The sequence below is a fragment of the Calypte anna genome, chromosome 6 (genome assembly GCF_003957555.1).
Source record: "Calypte anna isolate BGI_N300 chromosome 6, bCalAnn1_v1.p, whole genome shotgun sequence".
In the NCBI taxonomy this organism is placed as follows: Eukaryota; Metazoa; Chordata; class Aves; order Apodiformes; family Trochilidae; genus Calypte; species Calypte anna.
In genome coordinates this window covers 24,565,605-24,584,871 of record NC_044252.1, presented here as the reverse complement: position 1 = coordinate 24,584,871, position 19,267 = coordinate 24,565,605, and the positions used below count along the sequence as shown (strand labels likewise).

The 19,267-nt window shown below is 37.8% G+C and overlaps 1 protein-coding gene across 1 annotated transcript in view; it reads left to right on the top strand.

Moving 5' to 3' along the window:
• The window catches only part of LOC103525241 (VPS10 domain-containing receptor SorCS1), a 283,259-nt gene that overhangs the window by 177,273 nt on the left and 86,719 nt on the right, over positions 1-19,267 (top strand). Inside the window, exon 5 of the mRNA XM_030453113.1 lies at positions 5,692-5,765. Coding sequence (XP_030308973.1) covers positions 5,692-5,765 — 74 coding nt within the window. The remainder of the gene's footprint in view (positions 1-5,691; positions 5,766-19,267) is intronic.

Here is a 19,267-nt window from a genome sequence, read left to right as displayed (position 1 = left end):
TCTGTCTGTGTCCAGGAAGAATTAATTTCATGCAAACCAGAGGTGAGAGAAAGAGAGTTTTTTCTTTTATTAATAAAAGAATACCAAAGTTCATAAATCCAATTAATAAATAAAGTTAGACTCCATGACATCATAACTTGTTTAGGGAAAATTTCTTAAGTAAATGAAAAATAATAGGAGCCATTATCTTGCTCAAAATATTAAACTCATGTCATTTTCAGTATGCAATTTAAATTACTTTTTTTTTATAACGAGATACTTAATTTCCATGTGCAATGTTTTTTGCATGAGATGAAATCAGTGAAAAAATTTGATAACCTCATCAGCACAGGATGCATATGGAACTGCCACATGATTCAGGAGCAGTATGTGAAGAAGCATCAGAACCAAATATTTAACCATAATATCCAATTACTTGAAATACTGAATGATGAAGCATCATCTGTACTCTGGTTCAGTCTTATCTGAAGCAATTTTTATAGGCAATAAATGTAGCTGAAGCTATGAGTATCTCCATATATGACAGACATCTTTGGGAAAATTAACCTCTGGACAACAAAAGGGGTGATTGTTGGTCTTCACTGACATAGTAACCCTTCAACTGGCATTGCATTAGAGTTGATGGTTCATTCAGATTCTTAGTAGTTGTTCTGTGTAACATTGCTTTCTAAGTCAGACGTTAAATGGAGAAATGTTTATCTGTGTTTCTGGCTGATATACAGGTTACTGTAAGTGTAAGACTTTGGTATGGTGACTTGGAGTAAGTAGATTGCAGAGTTTTACCCATTGGCTCTGAGGGGCACATTGCCTCTTGCAACTGAGGAAGAATGGGGCCTGCTCTCTTTAAGACAAGTTTGCATTTACATGAAGTTGCTGCCTACTTTCTTACCTGTCAGGTTCAATAGCCAACTAAACAATTCAACTACCTCAGAAAAGCCAGATTATTTGCTGGGGGATTTTTAGGGAAAATCTTGTGTTTGTAAGAGAAACAAGTTACAGTTACAGTTCTATTAAAGTTCATGTCCAGCTGCAGTACTTCATGAAACTAACAGCTCCTTTTTTTCTATAGATGTGATTTTATATCACATGTAATTCAGGCAAGCCAGATAGACAAGCAGGATCATGTACGTCATGATTTCATCACATTGTTGATAATTGATACATCAGAATGAATCCAATTTGTCTGATGCTTAGAGGACGTTAAGCCCTCAAAAGTTCTACTTTAGCTACTTGTTTTGGAATTTTTAAAAAACGTATGTGGACTAATAAAGAAATACAAAGCCAAATAAGAGTGCTGGTAAATTAAAGAGAGAGATGAATCCTCAGTTAGTGTCATTTGGTTTAGCTTCATAAAAGGGAGTGAAGGTTTGATGTTTTATAGCATTTATGACTCCCACACAATCCTTTTAGGAGAGGTGTTTTAAGGATGAGGCTGTACATTACACGTTCATTTCTTTATGATTTTCCAGTGTAGATATGCAACCTTTATCTGAATAAAATTGGAAAATTGTTCTTTATTTGTTTATTAGAGATATCTCTCACCAAGCCATGTCTATTGAAAGGACTATTGAAGGAGCTGGTTACCTTCTGAATCCTTTTTTGATAGTCCAGTTATATAAGCTATGTATAAGATATATATGTTTTATGTATATAACGTATAAGTTAATACCAACTTCACTGGTTTTAATGCTGGTGTTCAAATGTATTTCAGTTCAGAGACTTCAAAAACAAAAGACATAGATAACATTGACTCCATTCTTCTCATTGTTCATCAAACTTTTTTTTGAATCCTTGAGTTACTAAAAGCTGCTTTTCAAAGCTGCTTTTCAAACTGCTTTGTGGATGAAACCCAAAATTAGTTATTATTAATATTAGAAATAATATGGGAAAACCCTGCAATTTCCACCATTCTGAACAGAACCTTTTACTGAAGTATCTCTTATGGGGAAAACTTGGTCTTATTCTTATCTGTACTTAATTTCCCTATATTTATTATAGCTACTGAAAGCCCCAGATATATTCATGTTGTGTAAACATGTGCTACAACAGATGATTTATAAAAATCCTAGAAATATGAGTGAAGGAAAGAAGTGGAGGAGGTACAAAATACATGGGCGAATAAGAGAAGATGGAAGGGTCCAGAGCTCTTTTACAGCTGTGAAGTAGCACACTGATAGATTATAAAACAGTATAAATGTTCTTTCTATGAAATAATACAGAATGGTAAAGAAGGATGTGTTCATAAAACCACATGATTTTGTGAACTGAAGATCATAGAATAATTGAAAGGCTGGGGTTGGAAGGGAACTTAAAGATCATCTTGTTTGAACCCCCTGCCATGGGAAGGGACACCTCCCACTATATCAACTTGCCCTTGAGAGGTTTCTGCTTTAAAATGATTTTTCTGAGCTTAAGTAATGAACAATCACTTAAAAAAACCTCCTTTTTCCTCTTCTGTAACACAAACTATCCCTTCTAGAATTTAGGTTGCAGTCTAGATTAGTTGTGTCAAATGAAGTTGCAGTTATTCTTCATGGAACATTTTGGAAAAACATAATTTTTTTTCTCCCTACATTTTCTGAGATTCAGTTATTTTTTTTATAATTCAAACTGTCAGTCTAAAGTAAATAAATCAATCAGTTTCAACCGATTTTTGTTTAATATTCTACTTTCGCTAGGAATTTATACATATAGCTTCTTCCTCTTTATCAAATCCTTTGGTTTTTAAATTAGAAACATTTAAAAAAAGTTTTTTCTGCATTTTGATTGGATTATAGGAAAGTTATTCTTAGTTTACAAACTTTTTTAATACTTATATGTTAAAGAATGCTTTGACTATTTCAGAATGAAAATGTTATCAATGAAATACAGCCCAAAATACAAAAAAAATTACTCCAGTGCTCTAAAGGTCAGGAAATTGGAAAGGAAAGAGAAGTTTAGTGGCAACTGTGTCCTGCTGTTACTCAAATGTCCCAAACATTTTAAGATGAATTTTACGCTATTGCCATGAAATACATGAGCAACTCTTAGGGCTCTCACACATCTTGGGAAACAAATAACAGAGATGGTGAGTAGCACACAGATGTTGTTTGGTGTGAAGAAGAAAAGAAGTTCAGTTTTCAGATGTCAGCTTTCCCTACTCCAGACCATGATAGTGTCATGTTGTGAGAAGGCTCTTTCTATAGTTGTAGGGTTGTCTTGCAGTTCGGAGGGTTTATTTGAATCCGCACTCAGCCTCTAAAGGTATTGGTAACATTGAGACAGCCTCTATTTTTCCTTTGCATTTCTGTTTTCTCATCTAGAAGAGGTAGGTGGTGTGTTTCGACTCGACAGGATATTAGGATTTTAAAAAGCAAAACAAAGAAAACCCAGACTGTTAATAATTGCTAAGGACTCAGATATTGCACAAAAAAATAAATATACAGTGGAAGAGGAGGCATGAAAAGAGTTATTCCTTGATGAACAAGGGTCAAATCTGAGAGACCAATACAAGACTTGTATTTCATAACAGTTTTGTTTCAGGGGAAACGGAAATGTCAGATCAGTACTCAACCCTCAGATGAAAATCCACATTGAAATTGTAATAGGTTCCTTTTCTATCTGTGGTCAAAAAAGAAGTGTAGCAAAGAACATTATCTAATTTCAGTCTAATAATGAACATTGTCAGCAGGCAGCAGTGCTTGCCAAAAAAATAAAATGTCACCTCTGAAGGGACTGCATGCACAATTCTGTCACAAGAAGTCCCATGAGAGAGAGTAAGAGCTTTTATAACAGCAAAATACAATGCTGAGTTTAAAAAATATCCATACAAGCACTGTAATTGCCAAATGGGGAAAAATAATCCCAGCTGTATTGTAACTGATACTTGACAAAGGCTAGCCTCCAAATAGTTATTTTTTTTTGGTCTCACTAAACAAACTCACTCTAAAATGAATGATACTTAGAATAAAATAGCTGAAAGGTAGGGTATTCCCTAAAGGTAGGGTATTCCCCCTTTGTTGGAAATACTGATTGTGCTGCTGTGAGTCTGTAAATGCTGCAAGTGGTGCTCAGATACTGACAAAGGAGGAAAAACCTTCTCGAGCCTGTTTATTAAAGTGTCTCCTCATCAAAGGCAATGAGAGCTTTGGGCATTGTGAGCTGTTGTCTTTTCTCACTTGCTGTCTTCCAGCTCACTGGACACTGGCTTATAATATAAGAGGCCAATCCTGATGGTACAATTGCTGTATCTTTTTTCCCCTCTTTGATACACACTTAATGGAGTCTTGGATTAATTTCTCCCCTTTTTGCCTGAATCCCATGTTTCAGTCAGGACACACACTAAGAAAAAGCAGAGCTCCCTGAGTGCTGTGCAGCATCACAGCTTCTGATCTGCTGGGGAAGTTGTGGATGCTGTGGGATTCAGCCACCTGGGGCTGCAGGTGTGGAGGAGGAAGCTACACAAGCACAGAGAAAGCTTTTTCGGGCTGTTTCATGCATGCAGGATGCTATTGCTGTGTCTGGAAAATTCAGAGAGGGATTCTTAGAATACATTCAGATCTTCTTTCTGATTAACCCAAACTTAGGAGCTTCTCTCCTCAGTGATTCTCTCAGGCATTTGTCTTTCTCTTCCCCAGCATTTTTTTTAAATCCACAAAAAAAATTCAGATAATTTGTATTTTCTGCAACTGTCTTAAGTGGTGTCCTGAAAAGGCTGATCACAGTTCAAAAAAGAGGTATAACATCTTCCTTGCCAGAAAAGGGGACTGACCAAGTCTATCAAATTAGGGAAGGAGGGGAAACAGGATGAATCTGAAAAACAAAAGTATAGGGCTTACTGCCTCTTAATGCTTCCACAGGAGAAATGTAGAGTTAAATAAAGCAAAAGAAAGACTGAACCCAAGTGATTCTGCCTTCTACTGTCCTTCTGAGAGTTACCTGATGGCAGCATTTACAGAGAGCAACTGTTTGTAAGTGCTCTATAACAGTAACATTTTTGTATCATTCCACAAAGACATCTCAATGCATTTGTAATACCTGTAAGATGCCTTTTTGCTGACCTTTCTCAGTCTGGCTTAGTATTTATCATGGAAAGATTTTCTGAAATGATGGATGTATTTTGATATTGTTTGTACAACCAGACTAGGAGAAGATGTCATGGCATTTGAAGGAGAAGGACCAGAGCAAAGGGAGAATTGAAGGTTTCCGTGGTACAAGTAATTTTGTGCTATTTCAACTCATTCAGTTCTGCAAGAGAAATCTGGGCATGTTTAGAGCACTTTTTTTGGTTCCAACTCTCTAGGGATGGCTACTGTCAGAGCTCGGCCAGATTATGAAATTGCTTTGTTAGACTATACATTTGATGTCCATCAGAAATTTATAAAAGGCAGCTTTCCCATACTGCATGACTTTATTACCTGAGGGTGCTACAAATGGCTAGATGATGAGTTTTCTGTCAGGGCAGCAAACTGGGTTTACCCATACAGTGATTCCTCAGCTAATATCAGTTGTGTCTTATGTCACAGAGCTTAGTATTGCCTCTGCCAGTAAATGGCATTGAAGAACCTTTTCAGCTGCCCCAGATCTATCCCTTTGAGACTGGAGGAAGTAAAAGACCAAGTCACTATATCAGAATTGATATAGGCAGCAGGTTAATTTCTCTATTATCTTTGTGCTTTACTGTGATTCATGACTGTTTGTTTTTGTTCCTAGTTATTCAGTTCAGTGGAGTTTGGCAGAAGATGGCTGCTTCTTCATGAGGGAGTTGCACCAAACAGGTTCTACTGGTAAGAGCAAAAATCTCTTCCTCCATTCTTTAGGCACAGCTTCCACATATACACAGAGATGTTGAGATGGAGTCTTGAAAGCAGTGCTGCTGAGTGCAGTCTGCTGCTGATTTATTGAGCTGATTTATTGAGATTAACTTTGACTTGGTATAAAAGGGGCATAATTCTTCTTGCTGTGTGTTTATGCACACTTGAAAGTGGGGTCTTTGATCTAAGGATGATGCTTAAGTAAAATATACTGATTAATAGCAGAAAGCATTGATTGACAGTAATTGAGAGTAATTTTCTGTGAACATTTTGATTTTGAGTGCAGCTGTGTTTGGGATAAGCTTGTTTGCTTTTGTATCAACTACTAAGAAGAGTGCAATCTACCCCTGCTACTAGTGAGGGTCAAAGACTGAAGTCTTGAAGTCTTTGAGGATGCTCGTGTTTCCGCCATGGGTAACAGTGGACACCTGCCAGTGGCTGATGTGGTGCTTTTAGCTGCTGTTAGTCCTACTTCATTCCTTGAAAGTGGGCAAGTTATTGCCCATTGAGCTACTCACACACAGCTCTTTATTATGAGCTTAAATCACTCTGCAATATTGCTTCCAAGCAGGTGTGCAAGATTTACAGTCAGATTTCAAGCTGTGTGGTTCAGCCATGTTTAAATTCCTCTTCCTGACTTGAGTGTCAGTTGGTTAAAGCAATGGCAAAATGTTTGCAAGTTTGATGCCAAAGTTACCTTAGAGTTTTATCATAACTCTGTCACTGATGCAAGTTTAATTCTTTGCTGCAGTAACTTATGCTGTACAATTTGTATCTGAATTCACTTAGGGCCATAGCCTGTATGGTTATGATAGAACCCAAGCATCTCAAAAAAAAGAAATATATGGGGTGTCTGTAATTGATAACTTGACTTCAGATTCAAACACATACAGTGACCACAACCACTGAAAAACAACCCCTGGATCTAGGTCCAAACGTTACTCTGTAGTTCTTCTCTGCTAGCAAATTTCTTTGTAGTTTGTCTCATCTCCAGTTTTATTTCTCACACATTTGCCCAGTGATTCTGCTGTACTTACTGATCATCTTCCCATGATTCTGATTGCAGGCAGATCTCTTTGCATTTGCTTTCCATAGCAGTGATTTGCATATCCAGTGTAAAGCTCTGTAACCATACTTGGAGTAAAATTCTTACCTGAAACACCTCCATGTTGTCATGCAGTAGCAATCAGTGTAACTTCTAATTATGTGAAAAAAAAAGCTGAAGGAGGAAGGAGACTGAATTGTTTTCCTGCAAATATGGTTGTCACAGTCTAAATCAAATATAATTTTATTTTTTTAATATTTTGTCCTACTCCTCTTTTTGCTTACACTGGTATAAATCTGCAAGGCTTCTCATCAGCTCTTTATGGAGTCAGTGGTCCACCTGTGAGCAGAAACTCAGGGTCACAGGTCTTGTGTCCTGTGAATCTGACCTTTGAAAGAGAAGCTTTCAATAAAATAATCATCCTGAAATCAGGAGGAGCTGAATCAGATGTTTAAAATAAGACACCTACATTAGCTTTTAAACTATAAGTTTGTGTCAAAGCCACTGATTTTGAATATATCAGGATTCAGGAGTGGTTCAGACAAATATTTTAATTTACTAAAGAAGTAAGAGCTCAAGGTCGAATTTACTTTCAAAGTTGAGTTCATATTTGGTCTGCAAAGAATATACCAGAGATTTTGTTTGATGCTTTTGCATTTTAATCCTTTCTTAGAACCCATCTTAGCTGCAGCTTTTGCAAACTAAATTCCACTTTTATCTTAAACTTGGTTTTGTGTGATTGTTTTTATAGACAAGCATGTATATATTTATGTCACTCCCATTTCCTTTCTACAGGACTCTTAACAGGGTTTCAAAGTGTCAGGTACAAACACATATCCCCACAGATATCTGTGTTTTCTCGGCAATAATGAAAAGCAGAATGTCCTAGAAATATGAGGACATCCAGCAAAATTGTACTCTGTAGAAGAGTCAGAGAGCTGGGAAAAATGTCCCTTTTCCTGCTGGACTTGTGTTCTTGTACTGAATTAAGTTTCCCATCATTACTTCTAGTAGTGGCTAATTGTGAATTGAGCTGAAGAATGCCTGCAAAAAGAATAATGATAATTTTTCCCTTTCCATGAAGCTCGAACTTTGAAGGCCTCAGAACCTAAAGAAAAGAGAACCCAGGCTTGGAACTTCAAAAGCAAAGAGTAAGATGAAAAGATGTTCCAACTACTTATCTAATTCCCTACAGCCGTAAACAAAACATGAAACTGCAAGTCTGTATTTTCACCTTGAACAAAGTGTCCCTTTCATAACACATCTTAGTGTAAGCTAGACTGTGCTTCTACTGTCAAAAGGAAAAATAATACAACTTGTGGACACAGTCTTGCATATCATTCTGGCTTATTTCTTACGATCATCACTACAAAAAAAAAAAAAAAAAACCAACAAGGAAACAAACAAACAAAGAAACCCTACAAACTGTTATCTGCAATTATACAGACACTGTTCTCAAAACCATCTGTAATAAAAAACAGCCACTCTAGTTAATGAGAAAATGGACATCACAAATAGCAATGTTGGGCTTCTCTATGCTTTTTATATTTCTGTGCAGCCAAGTACCTGAGGACAAATAAGCACCTAAGTGCTGAATTAGAAGAGTAGCCCTTTGCACAAAAGGGAACTGGGACATAAGAGGGTGCAGATGCACAGTTGAAATCCAACTTTTACTGCCTACACCTCTGTAGGCAGTGCTGATGGGTAGAGCCTTGCTTAGTGCCTTGTGGTGGGGTTTTGGGTTTTTTTGGTGGTTTGTTGGTTTTTTTTGGTTGCTTGGTTGGTTTTTTGTTTGGTTTGGTTTGGTTTGGTTTTTAAAATTCATTATTATGCATTTTGGCTTGAAAATATGAAAAGTCTAATGAACATGAAAAGTCAAGAGACTGACTTCCAGTTATGTGTTGGAGCAGAAATTAATAGTGAAGGGAAATGCGCTGGAGGGACAATTTTTCAAGGAAAGCAGATTGTGGGGATAGTCTCTCCTGTTCCTGGTGCCATCTCTAAATGACATGGTTTTAAAGAGATCAGCAAGGACAGAGCTGTATTATGTGCAGAATGAGGGCTATATTCCCATATGTAAGGAAGGCTGGGGAGTTGCTTTTATACAGACTGCTTCAAGGACTTTATAAACCACGACTTATGTAAGATCAAGAAGACACCAAGCAAAGCCTTTGGCAGAGGGCACTCTTGAGGCTGGATTCACTTAAGCTGCTTATTTGGATAGGGGAGGAACACCTGGAAGACTTTAAAGACTTTTAAAGGGATTCAAGTGGTTGATGAAAGCAAAGATGCATTTTTCTGATTGCTCACTGATATTTTAATTGCCATTTGACTCTGTCATGGGGGTCTTTTAAACACTTTGTGGAGCACTTAGTCTTGTGAATAAACAGCACTGAGCATAATAGGTTTTGTTCTGAGAAGGCTCCGCTTGCAAATGCTGTCAGAGACGCTGTAATGTGTTTTACAGCTGCATTTCTTGCATCTGCTTCCAAGAGAATTTTCTTCTTTATCTGCTTATTTTTGGCTGCTCTGTGAAACACCCTCTCCTACTACCACCCCAGAGAAATTTAAATCCCTGAAGAACAACATTGAAGCAATTTGCTGATGCCTACTGCATAACTGAGAAAACACTCTGTAGAGAAAACTTGGTTTCTTGTAACTCATATATATACCTTGTATTCTTGCATCCTCTATTTCATTAAGAGGATTCATTAGCATGAAAATAGAATCTTTGTTTATTCAGAACTTCCTCCTTCCACCTGCAGCTCTAAGTGATGCTTTGACATCCACACTTGGGTAAGATTGTAAGATCCTGCTGTGGAGGAAGATAACAGGTGGGGTCTGAGCAGATAAACCTTGAAAATGAGAGGTGACTGGAGTTTTCTCATCTCATGGAAAAAAAAAAGGAGAAAAAAAGATTCTGCAATTTTCTACCTCATTAAGAGGCTGTAAAGATACATTTGTGATGGGCAGGCTTTAGTGATGGACTGCTGTAAAACTGAGATCTCTAATAATTTTTGTAATTTCTGTATCACATATCTGCATAACCTGAACACATGAAAGTCATATACTGATGAAACTGTAATCCATACTGCAAGCAAAGCCAAGGCACTGCAGTTATGCACCATATCAACATTTTTCATGTTTTTTATTTTTCTTTATATAAAATGTATTATTTCTCTGACAGGTTTTTGAGATTTTGCCGTTAAATGTATTGTGACAGAAAAATGCATGAAAGTTACAAAGGTGATTAGTAATTCTGGAACAGTACCTTATGAAAATACCCTAATTACTGGGAGAGGAGTATTCTAAGCAGTATTCATTCAGCAGGGTAATACAGAAACAGCAAGTTAATATACATGGCTCATTGTTGATAGCAGAGTGTTTAATAAGGTGGTTGGCATTCCAGGAAGAGAATGTAGTAAATGCTAGTTAGAAGAGTTGGATAAATGCTTTATCTAAATACTTCTGGGTTTATTTTTGTAATACTTGCTGATTTTCATCATACATTCCTGTGATGGAATTTTGCAGGCAAAGAGGCTGCTTGGAAGTGAATACAAATGTGAACACAATTGGTGAATCAGTCACACAGTGAAATACTTTTGCTTTTTTTCTTTCTTTTTTAAAGTGGCCCAGTCATCCAAAGTTCAATAGTGATACCATATGACTTGCAAATCCAAACATTCGTGACCAGTAGTTGAAAAAAAAAAATGCTCAAAGTGCATATAGGTCAGTGTGACCAAAATATATGTGAGCAAATTGATCATGAAGAACTAGATTTTTATTCTGGTCCTCAGATCAAGTCAAGCCTTCCACCAGAAATTATTTTCTAAAAGTCAGTAAGTCAAGGTATTACAATTAGAGCTTTCCTAAAAAATAAAAATAAAAGGTTAAAAAAGTCATTAAAATATCTGCAAAATGTAATTTTTAAAATGAAAATGAGACATTTTCTGAAAAGATTTTCAGCTAATTCTAATCACAGCCTAACCTTGAAAAATATGAAGGGGTAGCAATAAAGCTAAATAATAAAAGTGTCTTAAAAACTAGCATAAAATGAGCAATAAAAAGCCTAGTTAGTAAATTACAACATCAAGTTATAATCCTTAACTGTATCAGTGCTATTGACTTTTTCATTTTACTCATTTGGGTATTGCACCCAAACAAGGAATTAGGAGAAATAGAGAGGAAATACCTTTTCATACTTAAAGAACTGAGAGCTTTACTGATGATAGGGCTGAAACATCTCTCCTATTGAAGTCTGAAATGGTTTGGGGTTGTTCAGCCTGGACAAGGGAAGGCTCCAGAAGACCTTTAATACCCGAGCCAGTTTGAGACCTGTAGTTAGAGGAGAAGGGATAACATTTATAAAATTAAAGAGGGTGCTATCATATTTACTGGGAAATTCTGATGCCTTATCCCTGGAAGTGTTAAAGATTAGGATGGATGGGGCTTTCAACAGTCAGATGTAGTGAAAGATGTTGCTGCTAATGGCAGGGACTTGGTCTAAATTATCTTTAAATGTCCATTCCAATCCAAACTATTCTAAGACAAAAAATACAGCTCAGGTCTTCCATGCACTGTCTAAGTATAACAGCCAGATTAGAAGGAAAAGCATATCATAGTACATCTCATTTCCAGTAGGGTCATGTGTCCATGGTGTTAATGTTAAAGAAATCACAGCAAATATGTCAGCTTGGTAAGAGATGTTGCTGTGTCTCTGTCATTTCATAGCTTAAATATGGTGGAGATGGGCACATGCCAGAGGGGCATATGGCAGAGGGACCCAGATCTGAATTAAGCAACTGACTGATGGGAAATAGCAAGTGTCTGGATGTTGCTTGATTCAAATCTGTTTGTTTGGTTTTTTTTTTCTTTTCTTTTCTGAATTTAACACCAGGTATTTGCTTCCAGTTGAAGTTTCTCTTTGGGAAAAAGTCAGACTGAAGTTCTGAGCCTCTATAGGCTGCTGTTATATTGCTAATAGTTTAAGGCATCTTCATGCTTGCCAGCCTAAAGATACAGATGGGTTGCAGGAAATCCACACTGCCGGGGACCAGAGTGAAGAGAGTATCTGCAACTTTGCCCTTCCTTGGTTATTACCATGCTGCTGCTAAGGTTGGTGATGGTGACATTAACACACATTAGAGCAATTTGCCACCATTCAGTTCCCCTGATATTTACCATTTCCTCACCAGAAAGGTCAGTGTTACACCCTGCCCACCCAGACTGTAAGGAAGCACACTCAGTGTTTACTGAAGATCCCACTGACATTTCAAAGGATTTAGTGAAAACCTCTGCTTACACTTCTCAGAGAGCAGGACACTGGTGTGGCTCTACCTTTTGCTACAAAGGAAGTCTGAAATCTCTCAGATTTATCTTGAGGATGAGGATTTTGTTCCCAGTTGGCTTCTAGAGATATAAACTTCCCAGCTCCATGTGGGTCAACAAAGAAAGAAAAAAGACAAGCAGCATCCTCTTTCTGTTACTGTTAAAAGCTCATTTAGAGTATTTGTATTCATGATAAGTTTTCATTCTTAAGAAACAGAGTTCCAAAATACATCTATCTTCCCTGGATAAGGCTGTGAAAATTTCCCAAAGTCACACAGGAGAAGTTGGTATCACTCTGGTCCTCTGAGTCTAAAATAATCAGATCTTTTGGTCCCAGTAGTGTCTTAAAAGAACTTGTTATTTATAACCAAATCAAGATTTGTCAGATCAAAATATAACTCTTCAGACACAAATCTTGAGTTTGACAGAATTCCACAATGTGAGAGAAGAAGTATTCTCCACTCTTGTTTATGATGGGGACTCTAAAAATGTAGTAACTGGACTATCATCCTAAAAATCTTAACTGAATAGAATCTTATTCATCTACCTGATTCTGCCTCCTTCCTCACCTTGTAGTCTTGTCCTCCAGCTGTGAACAGGGAGAAGAGGTAAATTCACCTGAATAAGCCTTTGGGGACTGAGAGGCCTTATTCTGATTATGCCTAGATTGCTGTGTTCTGGTTTGCCCAGTTCAGCTGATTAATTTTTTAAAAACACCCAGAGTTACTTTATAAAGCAAGCTCCCATGAACTCCAACTTTTCTCACAGCATCTGCTTCTCCATGTTAAAGGTCTCCAAAAGTGAGCAGGCATCCATAAACCAGGTTCAAAAGCTTGATCTGAGGGTTGCTCAGTAGCAAAAGCCTCCGGAGCTATGTGGGTCCCCTGGGGACTTGTCCCAGTCTGTTTTGGAAAGGTTTCACCACTGTTTTCTGTTGTATATTTAATGAGCAGCACTCTGTGTTACCAGAGTTGAGTTTGCAATCTTGCTGTAAATGACTTCCTGACCTCCTCCCGAGCATACTGACTGGGCCACAGCACTACAAGGTGACAGAGACATGGATCTTCACACAGTGGGAAACTGTGATCCTATTAAAGTTTGTCAGCAGAGAAGCAATATATCAGGTAGGCTGGGTCCTTTATGTCAGGGAGCTGAATTTGGGATTTAACTAGAGAGTACCTTCCTCCTCCCCTCCCTTCAAGCCAATATAACATCTTTAGGTTCCTGCAATATATGAAAAGAGATCCTAATACCAACTAGGACCAACTTAAAATCAGGATATAATACTGGTAACTGAATTTTATCCACTTAGTTCAGCTTCTCATTTCGAGCCATTCCTCCCACCCACTGTTACCAGAAATAGATGCCTACCTCCCTGAGAAGTCACATCCAGCTATGTCATAGTTTTAGCCAAGTTTACTCTCTGGAGATTCCCATAGAGATCTGTAGTGTCACTGCAGTGGGGGAGATGGCTTGGTTTGCTACTGTCCTCGAAGCAGTGGATGTTATGGGATGGAAAGCTGTGGGTAATCCCAGTCTATGGTTACAAAAAGTGAGTAGAAGTGACTCTTTGTGACCTGGAAATCACAACACTATCCCCATTTACCTACTCACCTATTTTAATGTTATCAGGAACAGCCACCTTTTTTCTGGGTCAGAGTTGTGAGGTGGCACAATTAGGAGAAGCTGGGCTTTACTCACTGCACTGCTGTTTTTCCAGCAGTTCTAGAGAAAATGTGACAAACAGAGAAATCAGATTATCATGGAGGATTTGGCCCAGTAGCTGCCAGCTGTATAGCGCAAAATTACATCATTTCATCTGATTGGATAATGTGGGAAAGAACAGTGCAGAGATATAGCAGGGAAAATCTAACTAGATGATTGTTGTAGCAAGTTTATTGACCAGATATAAAGAAAAGTATTTGCTGATTTATGCCTGTCTGGAATCTCACCTTTAGTTTCTTAAACATTTCATGAGAATAAGATGGTGGAAAGATGCTAGAGAGCAATTTTTAAAGTATGCTCAAGGAATAGTAAAAATCTGTAAAACTTCACATTATAGGGACTGAACTAAAGAAAACTCAAGAATTCCCTCCTACTTTAAACTCCCTGGGACAAACTCATTGACTGCTGCAAGCAAAAAAGAAGCAGGGTATCTCTGAGGTTCTCCTAGAGTCAACATAGTTGTAAAAGAAAAAAGAGCCTGGAGAAGTCTCAGGCTCTATTTTTGTCTTTGCCATATAACGGCTATGTGATCTTGGTCAAATCAATGAAGTCCTTGTGCTCTTGACTGATCAGTGGAATTTATCTGTAAAGCTGAGAACAAAAGTTTTTCTTAACTGCTATTTCTAACTTGGTCTGCTGGTCTTGTACTTTTCCATGGGTCTTGAACAAATCACCAGCATGCAGGGAAGGTTACTTAAAGGTTGATTGCCAAGTACTATTGTGTCTTTGGACAAAAAGCTCCCTGTTCAGTACTACGTGTTACTATTTTTATGAAAGGCAATTAAGATTTAGAGTGTTATAGAAGCATCTGTGGAACCAAAAAATTGATGCAACTGATGCCTGCATGAACATCATAACTGCTGTTGTTTTCATTCTGTCTTTTAAAACAAAAATAAAACTCTGCCATTCACTAAGTTAGAATAAGCTGTCAATTTTTTAACATGAAGTGGCAGGATGTGTCCCAGAGCCAGTGAGTGAGATGATTTTGCATTGGCAAGATTTACGATAAGGGATTCACATGAGTACTGGGGCTAAAAGAAAATAAATCCCTGAAGGCAAATTCTACCAGTAATTGAATTACAAAGCCATTATCGTGTGTTGAACAGAGAAACTTTATAGCTTTATTGTGACAGGATAAAGCTTGTTAGAATATTTATGTTCACAGGGCAGCTTTGGCATTAGGATCTCTCGTAGTATGTTCTCTCTTCCATGTGTCTGTTGAAGCTAATTAGTCTTTTTGTGTAGCAAGGTATATGTGAAGATGGAGGTGTGCTCAGATTAGGGCTGGGAAGAAGGAATGCTGAAGGTCAGGAGACAGCTCAAAATACATAACATATAAGCACAAAGTAATTTGCAGAATACAACTAGAGTGTAATGTCCAGAAAAAGAGCTGGGACAGGTTTCAAGAAGGGGAAGAGAGGGCACATAGGCAAACAGTCATTTTTAGTCAGGAGGGATGAAACTGGATTTTCCAAGTGATGTGTCACTTTTCTTTTTGATATTGGACACCTTAGTAGAGTTGTGCTGATGTCTGTCAGTTACCTGCCATCCTTTGCTGCATGAAGAAATCATACCTCTTTCCTCCAAAAAGGAGGGATGGTCGTAGGATTCCTTGTTAATTTCCTCTGACACATGGGAAAGCTGCATAGCATCTCTATCCCCATAAAAACAAAACCAAACCATAAACCATATTTGCTCTGGTTCTATCTGAAAAGGGCATAGTAGCATTTTTTTCTCTTCCAGTCTAATTCTGGGCCATTTTTATTGAATATTCTCTATCGTAAGGATTCCTTTTATTGCTTAGCTTATAATATCTTTGATCTTGTCTGTTGTGAACATGTATGATTCAAGGCATCAATATGAAAATTTTGCCAGGAAGTCTCCTGTGTGTGCAGTCCCAGATATGGTATGACTGTGTCTGAAGCCAAGTATCCAAAATCAAAGACATCCAAAGATATGGTCCAGAATGCTCAAACCCTGGAGGTGGATCACTTATTGTCTGGTTCTTTGAGTTTTTGTTTATGAAAAATGGTAGTTTGAAATTAAGTGCACCAAGTGGAAGCTTTAGCTATCTTCACAATGATGCTTTTTTTGCAGTTATTAGTGTACTGCCTTGCAAGCCTTATCTGTTTCCAGCATCCATAAAAAATTACTTTTGTTCCTAGAAGTGAAAAAAAATAGAGGAGGTGGAAACCCCAGGGTCTCTATTCAATTTCCTTGGCTCTGAAGAGCTAACAGGCCAAGGAAGCCAAGGCTTTAGAAATGTTTCAGACAGAGAGGTGGCAAGGGGCTGGTCACTACAGAAAGATGCCAATTAGCATTTGTTGTGCAATGGACAGTGCCAGACTCCTTTTGTTTATTTCAGCCTAGTTCTAAACCAGAGGATGATCTGGGGTCTTTTCCCTTTGCTGCTTCTCACGATGGGTGTAGAATCTGCATTCAGAGCAATTACTGCCCTGATGCTGATTATTGGAGCTCTCAAGTGCAGCCTCGATGGTGATTAGAATTTTAGGAAGCAAATTTACAATAAGACTATGGGGGTCCTACATTTTTCACACTGCGAGCATCTTCTGTGTAAAGGCAGTGAGATCATTGCCTTGCCACTCCCCTTGGCTTTTTCACATCCCCATTTTCCCAAAAGATTCTTTTTGTCTTGTTTTCTTTTTTCCTTTTTCTTTTTTCAAAACATCCATACAATTATACCAACAATACACAAAAAGCTAATTGCAAAAATATAATCAGCATCATTCAGCAGAAAATGTTGCAAGCATATCCCTGGTGTACTGAAGTTTCAGGGAGTCTTACAGAAAGTCTGAGATTAAAGGAAAGGACAAAGGACATGCTGGCATTTTACCATAAAGTGAAAACATAGACTGGAGCAAGAAGAAAAGTTTGTGGATGCAGGAGCTATTGGTCTTTGAGAACAGATACTGAAAGGGAAGAATAGAATTGAGAAATATGAGGAGAAAGTGCTGCTGGCATAGCTAACAGTAGCCATGAATAGGGCTTTGAATGAGGCATTGCAAAATTTAGGACTGCTGTTTATTTTTAGAGTATTTCTGAGAGAAATCAGTAACTGAGTGTGTCCTAGAGTGTTGTTGACCTGTGCCCCTGTTCTCTGCAAGGTACTTGGTTTGTGAGCTATTGGATGCACAACACTTTTTTTTGTTTAAGTTGTGAAGTGTACATTGACCAGGTTGTACTGACCATGTGTGCAAAAGACAATGAGTAGAGTGAGCTGCTGTGTCAATTTAGAAACACTGAGTTCAAAGCTTTGGTGTTATCTAGAGCAAATTTAGCATGCAGTTTCCTTCTTCAGTGTGTGAAGTTTGTATTTATTGATCACTTTTGGTTTTGTATAAGAACTTTCCAATCCAGTCATCAGTCAGAAGTGGAATTTCTTTGTAATCTGTTAAGTTTATTCATTTTGTTTCCTACTGGTGCCATGGGCTTAAGGATGTTACTTAGTAATATTCAGGCTTGTAGAAGTACATTGTCTTGCTCATTTTCTAAGTATGGTCCTTTTTTTCCCCAACCAAAAGAAAAAAGCCAAGAAAACTCATTAATAGTGTAGCTGTATGCTCAGTAGTGTTGTGATTGATCTGGCTAACATGCTAAAAAATGGAAATTTCTGATGTGTATGACACAGTTCCTAATGTGTTGTTTCCAGTAGATGCTTTAAGAACTGATTGTCCTATGCATGTAAAAGGATATGTCTGTCTTCCTAGAGTGTGTGTTCTCAGATGCAGTGCAACCAAGTGCACAGTATTTATCTCCTGTGCATGCTCATTGTGGTCAATATTGCATTTCTGAATGTCTCCTAGGCTTGTACATAGCAAAAAGTAAATAATAAAGCTGATGTAAGCTATATAAAAAGGTTAGTCTCTCAGACAGAAGGCAGCCCAGGACATTCTCTTTTCCCTTTACTTATAGTCCATAGCTTATCTGTAATTTGTGTTTTTAAATATAAGTTATAGATATTTTGCAGGTCTGTTGTTACCTGCTTTGGGACCTTTAAGTGGTCACATGTGGGTGTCTGTAGTGTAGGTGGACAGGCATCTCATAGTCAATGGAGAGAAAGAGCCCTTTCTAGGATAAAGTTTTTCATTAAGTCACCTATAAATCTCTTCAAGGACAAAACTGAATGTTTCTCCTCACTTGCCTGTGAAGAGAGCTGAATGTCATTAGGGCAGAGTTAAAATATATATGATGATTACATGAAGATTATTTTGTGTGGCTTTTCAGTTAGTATGGAGGGATGTACAGAGAAATATCATGGGGCACCCATGGAACAACGCAGCATGATACAAGAAAATGTGACAATAAAAAAAAATAAAATTCTGATTGGTAAGCTCTCAGCAGAATCCAGACTGAAGTGATATGTTTCTTCATGTCACCTGTGCAGAGCTAATATTGATTTGAGTGGATATGTATTTGTATTTTGCCTGTCCTTTGATTGTTCATGTTATTTAATGCCATGGGTCTGACTGTGACCTTGTGCTGTCACAAGTAAATCGAGCTTATTATATATCTGTGCAGTGGCATTTGTATTTTCTAAGCTCAAAGGAAGATCTAGCAGATAGGAAGACCTGAATATGGTTCTTGCCTCTACCTCAGATGTCCCGTTTGACTTTAGGAATTCTTTTAGCTTCTTTGGAACTTAGATGACATCTTCACTTGTCATCACATTTTTAATTTGCAGGGGTTAGGAGATGTCAAAAGAAAGGAAGCCCTTGAGGAGGTGAATAATGTTTATCACCACTCCTGTTTCAGCCATCCTTGTTTTGTGCATTCTTGAGACAACTGATGGCTTAATTCTACCTTGAGCTGAAGCTTCTGTAAATCCCAATACTTGGCTATTGCAGTGTGAGTCTAAGTAATATGCAGGTCATTACATCTTCAGCCTTCTAACTTTCAGGACTTGGTAGGTCCAGACATATATATGCTGCTCTTAAGACATTTAAAATTTTGTGTAAATTATGGCTCATATCGCAAGTGAAAACAACGGTGACAATCACGTCACATCCATCACTGAGTTTCTCATCCTGAATTAAATATCTTTGCCCAAGAAGATGCAATTCTTGGGGTCAGAATAGCAATGTGAAGAGTAAGCTCAAAAAGAACGTGACTGTAGGCTCCAGGCTTTAATTAGGGCAACAAGTTTGTTGCTGGATGAATAACACTTTTGCGTGTTGCTGAAGAGACAAAGTTCAAATCCATGGAATAATCCTTGTTTCTTTGGAGAGTTCACATCCCTGTGGGGCTGCATCAAATCAGGAGAAGGAATGCACTGACAAATCTGTCCTTGTGTCTACTGCCATAGCCCAGTTCCAGGTGTGCTTAAAGCCTGCTTGAATAAACAGGAATAAAAAGAAAA